Source organism: Dendrobates tinctorius, unplaced genomic scaffold (assembly GCF_039654945.1).
Source record: "Dendrobates tinctorius isolate UK_male_01 unplaced genomic scaffold, ASM3965494v1 ptg000056l, whole genome shotgun sequence".
NCBI lineage: Eukaryota > Metazoa > Chordata > Amphibia > Anura > Dendrobatidae > Dendrobates > Dendrobates tinctorius.
In genome coordinates, this window is record NW_027361724.1 from 6334804 (window position 1) to 6346805 (window position 12002).

General features: G+C 31.8%; 1 protein-coding gene across 1 annotated transcript in view; it reads right to left on the reverse strand.

The window, feature by feature from the left end:
- TTN (titin) overlaps positions 1-12002 on the reverse strand; it is a 295687-nt gene that overhangs the window by 122266 nt on the left and 161419 nt on the right. The window contains exons 140-183 of the mRNA XM_073577613.1: positions 11818-11892; positions 10575-10703; positions 9962-10030; positions 9799-9876; positions 9590-9685; positions 9109-9192; positions 8938-9015; positions 8712-8795; positions 8520-8603; positions 8332-8397; positions 8137-8217; positions 7974-8027; positions 7824-7889; positions 7343-7417; positions 7168-7245; positions 6994-7065; positions 6829-6906; positions 6297-6368; positions 6123-6212; positions 5934-6020; positions 5759-5833; positions 5599-5679; positions 4847-4924; positions 4537-4608; positions 4375-4449; positions 4196-4273; positions 4028-4108; positions 3843-3917; positions 3671-3751; positions 3485-3562; positions 3314-3394; positions 2956-3036; positions 2776-2850; positions 2447-2524; positions 2275-2355; positions 2086-2163; positions 1916-1996; positions 1734-1811; positions 1558-1638; positions 1372-1449; positions 1022-1099; positions 850-930; positions 667-744; positions 487-567 (exon numbers count right to left, since the gene is read on the reverse strand). Of these exons, the coding sequence (XP_073433714.1) occupies positions 487-567; positions 667-744; positions 850-930; positions 1022-1099; positions 1372-1449; positions 1558-1638; positions 1734-1811; positions 1916-1996; positions 2086-2163; positions 2275-2355; positions 2447-2524; positions 2776-2850; positions 2956-3036; positions 3314-3394; positions 3485-3562; positions 3671-3751; positions 3843-3917; positions 4028-4108; positions 4196-4273; positions 4375-4449; positions 4537-4608; positions 4847-4924; positions 5599-5679; positions 5759-5833; positions 5934-6020; positions 6123-6212; positions 6297-6368; positions 6829-6906; positions 6994-7065; positions 7168-7245; positions 7343-7417; positions 7824-7889; positions 7974-8027; positions 8137-8217; positions 8332-8397; positions 8520-8603; positions 8712-8795; positions 8938-9015; positions 9109-9192; positions 9590-9685; positions 9799-9876; positions 9962-10030; positions 10575-10703; positions 11818-11892 (3480 nt within the window). The remainder of the gene's footprint in view (positions 1-486; positions 568-666; positions 745-849; positions 931-1021; positions 1100-1371; positions 1450-1557; positions 1639-1733; positions 1812-1915; positions 1997-2085; positions 2164-2274; positions 2356-2446; positions 2525-2775; positions 2851-2955; positions 3037-3313; positions 3395-3484; positions 3563-3670; positions 3752-3842; positions 3918-4027; positions 4109-4195; positions 4274-4374; positions 4450-4536; positions 4609-4846; positions 4925-5598; positions 5680-5758; positions 5834-5933; positions 6021-6122; positions 6213-6296; positions 6369-6828; positions 6907-6993; positions 7066-7167; positions 7246-7342; positions 7418-7823; positions 7890-7973; positions 8028-8136; positions 8218-8331; positions 8398-8519; positions 8604-8711; positions 8796-8937; positions 9016-9108; positions 9193-9589; positions 9686-9798; positions 9877-9961; positions 10031-10574; positions 10704-11817; positions 11893-12002) is intronic.

Genomic DNA, 12002 nt, shown 5'->3' on the forward strand with positions numbered 1-12002 from the left:
AGCACAGCCCACCACCACCCTCACCCCACAGAGCCCACCTGCCCCAGCCCAGCCGAGTTGCCCCAGCCCAGCCCACCTGCCCCAGCACAGCAGCCCCAGCCTAGCACAGCTGCCCCAGCCCAGCACAGCCCACCTGCTCCACCACAGCCCACCTGCCCCACCACAGCTGCCCCAGCACAGCCCACCTGCCCAAGCACAGCCCAGCTGCCCCAGCACAGCCCAGCTGCCCCAGCACAACCTACCCCAGCACAGCCCACCTGCCCTGCCCCAGCACAGAGCCACCACCACCGCACCAGCCTGGATCACTGAATGACCCCTGTGACCACTCCTCCATGTGTGCTGGATCCCTTCCCAGATAAGCTGAATTCAGACTGTAAGACAGACCCCCATTTGACACATTATTATTTTTTTCCCAATTTTCCTTCTGAAAATTGGGGTGCGTCTTATGGTCCGGTGCGTTTTATAGCCTGAAAAATACGGTAGTACCTTCTTTACAAAGGACATTTTCTTTCTTAAATTTAGTTGTTTGTGGCATCTCCTGAGGGTTTGTTTTTTCTTTGGTCTCAACTAAATAAAATATAATCAAATATAAATGTTTTACTATAGATGAAACTTGTGATTTTTATGGTTACAGTAAAACAGATATTGTGAGATATTGTGGTTTACCTTCAATGTTGGAAGTATCTTCTCTCTTAGATAAAATTATTTTTGGCTTATCTTCAGTGATAGATCTCTTTGTGATATCTATTGAACAACATAGTGGCTAATAAGTAGATTGTTTTTCTTACTACATATTTTTCACTTGATTTAATGATTAATGAAGATGGTATGTTTTAGAATATATTGTACCTTCTTTATGAAGGCCAGTTTCTTTTTCACGCTTTGTTGTTTGTGGCGTTTCCTTAGGAATCAGTCTTTCCTTGGTCTCAACTAATTTAAATACATTAAAATGTAACTATTTTTCTATATAGTATAGTTGGGTGATTTACATAGTTATAGTAAAAAAGATAGTGTGTTTTACCTTCCACTTTGGAAGTATCTTCTCTCTTAGCTACAGTAATTTTTGGCTTATCTTCAGTGATATATCTCTTTGTAATATCTATTAAACAAGATGTTAACTAACAATTAATATTTGATTTCTTTAGAGATTATTTTTCAGTTGATGAATTAATGATTACCATGTATAACATATAATACTTTCATTATGAAGGCCAGTTACATTTTTAGACTTAGTTGTTTGTCGCACCTCCTGAGGGATCTGTGTTTTCTTGGTTTCCACTAATTTAACCTTATTAAATATGATATTTTACTATAGACTATACTCTTGGTGATTTAAATGGTTACAGTAAAATAGATGATATAGTGTTTTACCTTCCACTTTGGAAGTATCTTCTTTCTTAGTTAAAGTAATTTTTGGCTTGTCTTCAGTGATAGATCTCTTTGTGACATCTATTGAACAACAAAGTAACTATACATCGGTATTTTGTTTTTCTTAGCATGATTTTAACTGACGAATTAATGGCTAATACAGATAGTATGTTTTATCATATATTGTACCTTCTTTATGAAGATCAGTTTCCTTTTTAGGCTTAGCTGTTTGTTGAATCTCCTCAGGGATCAGTCTTTCCTTGGTCTCAACTAATTTAAATGGGTTAAAATATAGATTTTTTTTTACTGTAGACTATGGTTGGGTGATTTATATTGTTAATGTAAAGAAATATATAGTGTTTTACCTTCCACTTTGGAAGCATCTCCTCGCTTAGTGACAGTAATTTTTGGCTTGTCTTCAGTGATAGATTTCTTTGTAATATCTATTGAACAAGATGTTAGCTAAAAATTAGTATTTCTTTTTAGTGAATATTTTTCAATTAATGAATTAATAGTTACCGTGGGTGATATGCTATATAACATATACCTTCTTTATGAAGCCCACTTTCTTTTTTAGATTTAGCTGTTTTTTGCACCTCTTGAGGGATTGGTCTTTCCTTGGTCTCAACTAATTTAAGTATATTAAATACAAATATTTTACTATAGACCCCACATTGGGTAATTCACATGGTTACAGTAAAAAGAGATTTTGTTTACCTCCTACTTTGGAAGTATCTTCTCTCTTAGTTAAAGTTATTTTTGGCTTGTCTTGATTGACATTTCTCTTTGTGATATCTATTGAGCAACATAGTGGCTAAACGTTAGTATTTTATTTTTCTTGGTAAATATTGTTCAGTTGATGAATGAATAGTTAATTAATATTGTAGGTTTTAAAATATATAGCACCTTCTTTATGAATATCAATTTCTTTCTTAGGCTTAGATATTTTTGGTGTCTCCTGAGGGATCAGTCTTTCCTTGGTATCAACTAATTTGCAAAGATTAAAAAGCAATTATTTTGCTATAGACTATAACTTGACGACTTATATGGTTACAATAAAAAAGACAGTGTTTTTTACCTTCCATTTTGGAAGTATCTTCTCTTTTAGGTACAGTAATTTTTGGCTTGTCTTCAGTGATAGATCTCTTTGTAATTTCTATTAAAAAGATGTTAGTGAAAAATTAGTCTTTGATTTTTTAATGAATATTTTTCAGTTGATGAATTGAAAGTAACTGTGGCTGGTATGCAATATAGCATATAGTAGTACCTTCTTTATAAAGGTCAGTTTCTTTTTTAGACTTCTTTTTTAGTCTCCATTTATTTAAGTATGTTAAAATATAAATATTTTACTGTAGAGAATAATAAGACGGTTTGCATGGTTAAGGTGAAAAAGATATCATGCTTTACCTTCCATTTTAGAAGTATCTTCTCCTTTAGATACAGTAATTTTTGGCTTCTCAGTGATAGATCTCTTTGTGATATCTATTGAACAAGATGTTAGCTAAAAATTAGTGTTTTTTTAGAGGATATTTATCTGTTGATGAATGAATGCTTACTGTGGATGGTATGTTTTATAACATATAGTACCTTCTTTATGGAGGCCAGTTTCTTTTTTAATCTTAGTTCTTTGTGGCGTCTCCTGAGGGATTGGTCTTTCTTTGGACTCAACTAATTTAAAAAGATTTAAAAATATACTGTATATGTATTTTTCTTTTAATCATAGACTGTAATATGAAGACTTTGGTGGTTAGAGTAAAAACATTGTGTTTTATCTTCCACTTTGGAAGTATATTCCTTTTTAGCTACAATAAGTTTTGGCTTGTTGTTAGTGTCTATTGTCTATTGAGCAAGATGTTAGCTAAAAATTAGTATTTTTTTAAGTGAATATTTTTCAGTTCATGCATTAATGTTTTCCATGGATGGTATGCTTTATAATAAATAATACCTTCTTTTTGAAGGCCGGTTTCTATTTTAGGCTTAATTATTTGAGGCATCTCCTCAGGGATCAGTCTTTCTTTAGTCACAACTAATTTTAATAGATTAAAATGAAATTACTTCACTATGGACTATAATTTCATGATTTAAATGACTACAGTTAAAGAATATTGTGTTTTACCTTCCATTTTGAAATTATCTTCTCTCTTAGTTACAGTAATTTGTGGCTTGTCTTCTGAGATAGATCTCTTTGAGGTATCTATTGAACAATACATTAGCTAAAAATTAGTATTTGCTTTTTATTGAATATTTTTCAGCTTACAAATTAATAGTTACTGTGGATGTTATGCTTTATATCATACAATACCTTCTTTAGGAAGGCTTGCTTCATTTTTAGGTTTAGTTGTTTGTGGCTTCTCCCCAGAGATTGGCCTTTCCTTGGTCTTAACTAATTTAAGTATATCAGAATATAAATATTTTACTATAGACTATAAATTGATGAATTATATGGTTACAGTAAAAGAGATATTGTCTTTTACCTTCCATTTTGGAAGTATCTTCTCTCTTAGTTGTAGTAATTTTTGGCTTTTCTTCAGTAATAGACCTCGTGAAATCTATAGAGCAAGATGTTAGCTGAAACTTAGTAAAGTATTTTTTTAGTGCATATTTTTCAGTGGAAGAACTAAAGATGACTGTGGATGGTAGGTTTTATAATATATAATACCTTCTTTATGAAGGCTGGTTTCTTTTTTAGTCTTAATTGTTTGTGGCATCTCCTGAGGGATCAATCTTTCCTTGGTCTCAACTAATTTTAAACAGATTAAAATGTAATTATTTTATCATAAACTATAATTTTATGATTTATATCTTTACAGAAAAAAACATAATTTACCTTCCTCTCTGGAAGTTTCTCCTTTCTTAGTTACAGTAATTTTTGGCCTGTCTTCATAGATATGTTTCTTTGTGACATCTATTAAATAAGATATCAGCTTAAAAATGGAACGATTAAATATTTTTTGGATTTGTGACTTAATGTTTGTTTTAGAAGGCATATGGCATGACATAAATTACCTTCCTTAGGAAGGCTGGTTTTAAGTTTAATAATTTCCAGCATCGCCTGAGAACTCAGTCTTTCCTGAATCTTGACTAATTTAAACAGATTAAAATATAATTATCTTAATTTAGAATATAGATTGGTGATATTCTTTCAATATGAAAGTGAATGTTTTTTACTTTCCAGTTTGGAAGTATCCTCTCTCTTAGTAATTTTTGGTTTGTCGTCAGTGAAAGGTCTTTTTGTGACATCTATTAAATAAGATATTAGTTAAAAAATATTAATATTGTTGGTGATTAAAAATGCTACCATTTATGATTAAATGGTATAAGCATGAGGTACAGTATTTTTTATGAAGCCAAAATTTCTGATGAAAGTGAAAGCCTTTAATTATGGCAAAACATTTTTAAATTAAATTATAATGGTTTCAACTTCTTATCGCCTTAAATACATGGCTAGAATAAAAGGACAAATGTGCCAACTAAATACCTTCTTTGCTGGAAGCATCTTTATTTTTGGTTACATAAGGTTTCAAAACTTCTTTAGGAGTTACTCTTTTTGGGACATCTAGTAAATTTAATATATTATTTTTATAAGTTTATATTTATAATATTAGTAATATTGATTTTTTAAAAAAATTTGGATAGAAAGAGTATTGAAAACATTTAGATATACCTTCAACTTGAGAGGCAATATCTTGCTTAGATACACCAATTCATAGTTTCCTGTCTGGTATCAGATGTTTATGAACATCTAGAAATTCCATATTATAAGAGTAATTAGTGCATTATGGACTGATGATTATGATTGCTGACTTGTAACCACTATAATAGCATTATTTTTAAATGAATCATGTATTTCAATCATTAACTGAATTACAAATATATTAGTTTTTATTTTTTAAATGAAAAATTAAAAGTAGTTTTTCAATATAAAGTATGTGTTTTTTCTTAAAATTTTCTTATAAGGTCTACATTTAGAAAGGTGTCATGTAAAAATGAAAGGTAAAGAAAATGCTTCCTAGTCAGACTACAGTTTAGGCTAAATACATAAATCAGCCATTTAATGGCTTGCTGTATGCAATCCTGTATATTTTAAATTCCAAAATCACTGTTAGATTATGCTGACATATATTTTTAAATTGAAATGTTAGCATTCAATATATTTTTTTCTAGAATGAATGTGATAAAATAGTTACTGTAAAACTTTGCTAATTAATAATTGAATAAATAACTATATACCTTCTTCACTAGAGGTCAATTCTTTTTTGAAAATATCAGTTTGAGGTATCTTTCCAAGGGTCATCTTTTCTGCATCACTTTCTATTTTAAATATAGTTTTATGTCACAAAATATAAATGATCTTCATAGAATTAGTATTAGTAGATTTATGATTATGTACCTTCCATGCGAGAAGAAATTTCTCTTCTAGAAACTTGTGTTTTCTCCTTGGCTGTTGGTTTCTTTGGTAGCTCTTCTAATCATGAAGATATTAGTTTAATATTAGTTCTTGGAAGAGAACTCGCAGTTAAGAATGCTTGATAAAAGAATTGTGCCAAATTAAACTGACAGTGTACCTTCCATAGTAAGTGCACTTTCATGTTTATGAGTCTTAATTCGCACTTTTTCTTCTGGAGCTGCTCTTCTTCTTGGATCTTCCAGTTCTTTAAAGATATTAGTAACTAGCTTAGTAAAATAGTATGGGGTACAATATACATAACATCTAGTATGTATACCTCTAGAATAAAATATATGTTGCTGTTTACCTTCCTTAGGGAAAGCTTTTCTTTGTTCGGTAATTGCAAGGTGTTCCTCTTCTATTAGAAATGCTTTTGGCTCATCTGGTTCTTTAAAATCTATATATATTTAAATTATTAGATTATGTTTGAATATCTATTTATTGTAAATTAAATCTATGTTATGATTTACAGTAGACATACCGTCCGTGTAAATATATCCTCTTTCAGGGACATAGACTGGAAGCTCTCCTTCTTTCTCTGATCTCTTGGGTTCTTTGCAAAACAATAATTTATGTTTTGTTTCTTAAAAATTCTCAAAATAAAGCTTTATCTGTAATTTTTTCTTTTAGTATGCAAAAATATGTCCATTGACAAAGGCTTTTAAGACAAGTCTTTGCATTTATACTATGGCCAAACATCTAGCTTTAGTACTACAGTATATATATATATATATATACACTGTATATCTCAATGAAACTTTTTACTTCTATGCTTAAATGCTAATATACCTTTTTCAGATTGGACTAGGTTTCTCATAGTATGCTATCATATTAATGACATGCTTTTCAATAGCATCTACTTAGATTTCTTTCTAGGGCTACACTATATAACAGGAGCGTTAATAGTTCACAGACTACTTTTTGAGATAAGTGTGAGCTACCCTATGTAACAGCAATAGCTTTTTTGCTGGAATTGTATATATTAAGGGATACCTCTTTATAAGCTAATATACCTTTAAGTCTTGATTTTTCCTCCTTTCTAAAGGTTGTGATATCTTTTTCTTGGGCCAACTTCACAGGCATCTCAGGAACTTTAAAGATATTAGTAATTGACCAATTATTAGAAAGATCTCTCAGCCATACAAAGAACTAGACATTGTGGTGTTCATATGATCTACCTTTGATCTGATGAGCTAAATCTTTTTTGGACACAATCCCTGTAGGCTTTTCTTCTGTCTTTTTGGAATCCTCTGTTATTAAATAGATAGTAGTACTTTTTTAGTGACGTATTACTAATTAAAAGTAACTACTCAATATCACATTTATTATTCCTACTGCAGTTGTGATTATACCTTTAAGTGTCGATTTTGTTTCTTTCTTAGCTTTTAGTAATTTTTCTTCAGAAGTCAATTTCCTAGAAGCCTCGGTATCTTTAAAGAGATTAGTAATAACTTAGCATCAGTTCTGAATCTTACTAAGACAAAAAATTCTACTGTCTACAAGATGGAAGAAACAAAAAAATTCTACCTTCTACATGATGAACTATTCCTTTGGTGACAATTTTGGTACTTTTTTCTTCTGTCTTCATTGAAACATCTGGCACTTAAAAGATATTAGTATAATTTTAGCTAAAGTGGTGTAATATAACAATTAATTTTTAACCGCCTCATGGCTTATGCCATCTTTATTATGTGTTTTACACACCCTGTCTGATAAGAAGCTTCATTGTACTAAAACGAAACCTTGCTAAGTGGAAAGGATTGTGCCAAATGTGCACAAAAATATTGGAAACATTTCTGTCGAGAAGTAATCCAACTAATATGTGGTGTATACTTAGGCTAGATGCTGCAAATTTTTTGAACAGCATGAACTACTATGATAAATATGACTGATTTTAAGACCATCTATTCTAAGTTTGTACTGTCTAAGATTTAGACAGTATTATTAAATATGTTTTGTTGTGATCAGTAGCTTATTTAGCTTAATTTGCATATTGTGGTATATGTACCTTCAGAGGATATTATTTTTGGCGGTGTTACAATGTATACTTTTTCTTCATCTTTCTTTAATAATTCTGTCATTAAAGAAGATAGCAATATTTTAGCGTTTATATAAAAATATAGGCAGGCTAAAACCAAGTTTCATTATTAAATTATACCTTCAATGGGAGGGATTGGCTTTCTTTGGGTGTCTGTAATCTCCATTTTCTCTCCTAAAGTAATTTGTAAAGGTATTGAAATTTATCACTAGGTAAAAGTTGGAAAGCAACTTATTTAAAAGCTTTCATAGATAAAAGTTAGCTCCATCTAAATGGTATATACCTCGTGAAAGAGGAGCAACTTTTTGAGGATGTGAATAAGGCAACTTCTCCTCTTGAAGATGTTCTTGGATAGTCTCAGGTACTTTAAAGATATTAGTAAGGCTTTAGAAAGAACGGCGCACAGCAAAACTTCATATACCTTCATTATATAAACACATTAAAATTAGTAATTGGCTATGATTAAGGTTTAATATACCTTGTTCAGCAGAAGGAACATCTTTTTTAGGAGGAATGTGACGCATTTTTTCTCTTTGAGTCGGTTCTTGAGGAACAAAGATATTAGTAAGACATTAAGAAGGGAACACAGAGAAAGCCCAGAAGACACCCCACATTCAATGACAGACATAGCCATAAAAGGTGGATTATGCCCATTGCACTGTGTACCTCTTGCAGGAGGAATGGCTTCTTTTTTAGAAGGTTTACGAAGAACTTTTTCTTGCTGCAGAACCTCTTGAGGAATCTCAGGTACTTTAAAGATATTAGTATGACTTTAGAAAGTGTTAACCTAACCGCATAAATAACTCACATATAGAACATAAAACATACAGATATAAAACAAATCCACATATAGTATACCTTTCTTAGGCGGAACACACTTCTTATCCACAGTAGAGGGAAGAATCTTAATTTCGTCAGTAACTGGTATCAAGTCTTCAGTCACTTCAAAGATATTAGTTGATCTTAAGTTTTTGAACCATCACAGGATAACACGTAAAGACACATAGGTTGACTACATCATACAAGATGTGACAAAAAAAGGACAAAAAGTTGTAATGGTGAGTAATCTACTTCTAGCTTCTACCTTCAACAGTAGTGGTTACTTCTTCCTCGATAAAGACTGACATTTTTTCTTCCAACATTTCTTCTGGAAATTCAGCCACTTTAAAGAAATGTGGATAATATATGTTCATGTATTTGTTCATTTGATTCTGTATTTTAATAAATAGGGATATCTTATTTTTCACTGTTATACCTTTAAATGGTGGGGCAATATCTTTTCTGGGTGCAGGTGTTGGCTCTTCCTGTTTTGGGACAATTTTCTTTGGTAATTCGAGGGCTTTAAAAGAGAAATGAAGTATTGTGGATTTATTAACCTTTTGCTTATATGTGTAGGCTTAATTACCAATAAATATTTTACTCTACAGACAAATGGCAAAAATTTTTTAATATATTTTAATGGGGATCTGTCAGTAGATTTCACAACAAAAACTCCATGTGTAATAGATACAGTATTTTAATTCTGATAAGGCTAGTGTAATTTATTTGAAAATCCAGGTCAGAATGGCTGTATAATCTTTTTTAAAGTATTCTTGTTCAGTTAATCTCTTCTGATGAATAAGAATAAAATGCTTATTTTTATAGGATTAGAGAAATCTAGTAACAGATCTTTCTCAAGAGGCACACTTAGCGACTCTTATGACATTTCGGTAAAGAGTCATGAATGCAATCAATACCTTTAGGAGGTGGAGGGGGGGCAGTTGGAATGTCTTTCTTAGAGATAGGAATAGATACTTTCTGCTCCATCGTAACTTTTGAGGGAGCCTCTGGTGCTTTAAAGTAAATATACAAACTTTAGTAACCTCATCATAAACAGAAAAGATTACTGCCCAAAACAAAAAAATTGGCTACAACACTACATTTGTATAGTACATATATATTGTACCTTTGACCTGTGGTACTTCTTTTCTAAAGGGCTTAAGGGTCATTTTACCCTGTTTATCCTCTTGTTCTGGTGTAGGCACTTAAAGATATTAGTAAGGGTTTATTTTTTGGACAAATTAGACAAATAACAATATAGAATAGATGACAAGTGTAAATGTGTGTACCTTCGGTAGGCTTTGGTTTCTTATGTATTATCTTAACTTTTTCATCAGGAACTGCCATCTTCGATGGTTCTGGCAGTAAAAATATTCGGCATTTTACTAAGAGTATTTATATTTAAACCACATCAATCAATATTTGCTTGGGGATAATAGCTTACGTTAAGCAATAGGGAGCATGAGTTGAAGAATGTGTTCTACTCACGTGGCAGGTTTTTTTTTTTTAAAAGAGGTAGCCACATCCTACAATCTTACATTTTACTTTAGCAGGAAAACTAACCAAGTAGAAATTTTAATTATCTAAATACCACATCATATTTTACTGTGCTGCTGTCAAATTAAATAAAATATAACAATGTCAATATTTTTTCTTTAATATCATCAGGTCTGTAGCCCATGACATTTCTCTCTGGATCAAACAGCTAGGTCAAAGAAAGGCTGAACTTAATGGACATAAATATTTTTTTCAACTGTAGTAGCTATGTGTGGTAAAAATGTTACACAGAGTGGCCACATAAATATCTTATATTTTAAAGACAGATAAAAAGACAAAACAAACATATATATGTGTTTGAAGATGTTAGTGACATTAAAGATGAAGATGACTTTTGAGGAATACCTTTAACTTTAGCGGTAACTGTCTTTTTAGGTAATTCAATAAGCTCTTCTGCCTCTGGTGAAGCAGTCTTTTTAGATAATTCAGTAAACTCTTCTGCCTCTGGTGAAGCAGTCTTCCAGATATCAGGCACTTCAAAGATAATATTATTATCACTTACTAAACTCAATAATCCTTTTTTCAAGCCCAATTAATATTTAAAAGAACCTAAAAGAATTATGGTTGTTCCAATACCAAACACTGAGCTATATGAATACTGTATTTTATATACGTCAAGGGGAACATGGCAAAAACTTTTAACCCCCAAACTATTAACGTAATTTTGTAGCACGGTAAAAGATATGCAAGTTAATCCTCATAGGACCCCAAAACGATGCTTCATCAGTCAGAAATAGTATTTTGAAGTTCAATCTGAAAACGCATTAGGGCATGACAATCCACTTACGGTGCTTTATACTCTGCTGTATTCCTGTACTAGCAGCACCTGTCCCTGGCTGATCGACAAGTAGTTTGCTCTGGTTGACTGACCTGTCATTTAGATAACCTGGAGGAAGGGCTGCTGCTAGTTTGTGTATTCAGCGGGGTCTAAGGAGCTGTAAGCGCATCTTTATGCCACAATGCACTTTCGGACTGAACTTGAAAGCACAATTTCTTGCTGCTGAAGAAGAACTTTTAAATAATAAAGGAGTTCATTGATGTACCTTTTAAAGAGCTACTGTATAGAATCATAATAATTTTGAGGTGGGGGTGTTTAAAGTACCTGACATTTTCCCTTTAAAATGTAAATGCACTTTCAGAAAAATTGTGACATATTAGAAGTTTTTTGATCAGTGGGATCCATGTGATAAAATCTTCTGCAATCATAAAATCAAAAGGAACAGAAGATTAAGCACAGAACTGATCTCCACTGAGACTGAGGACAGACTCACTGACTGTCTACTGTAAAATTTTTTGTCTTATTTCTCAATCATGTCAAAAATTTTCTAATGGTAGTTACACTGTAAAACACATTGCAGATTATTTACATGTAAGTTATTTAATCTGGGATTTGGTTTGTCTGTGCATTCAGGTTTATGTTCCTGTGCATCCAACATTACTACACCATTTGTGAGCCTACAAATGTTGGTAAATGTTAATAATCAGCCAATGTTTTTCTTTTGGTTATCACATCCCAGATTAAATATAAAGAATAAATCCACGTATAGAGAGATACGAAATGTATTGAAGTCGTTAACATTGTATATACCTTTGGCAGATGGTGCTTCTGGAATGACCTTTGTAACTTTTTCTTCAGGAATAATCTTCCTAGGTGCTTCAGGAACTTTAAAGAATATTATATTTATTTTAAGAACAATAAAACAGAACATAAAGAAGTATAGTAAGAAGAACAAACTACAAGAGTACCAACAAAGGACAAAAAAGAATATGACA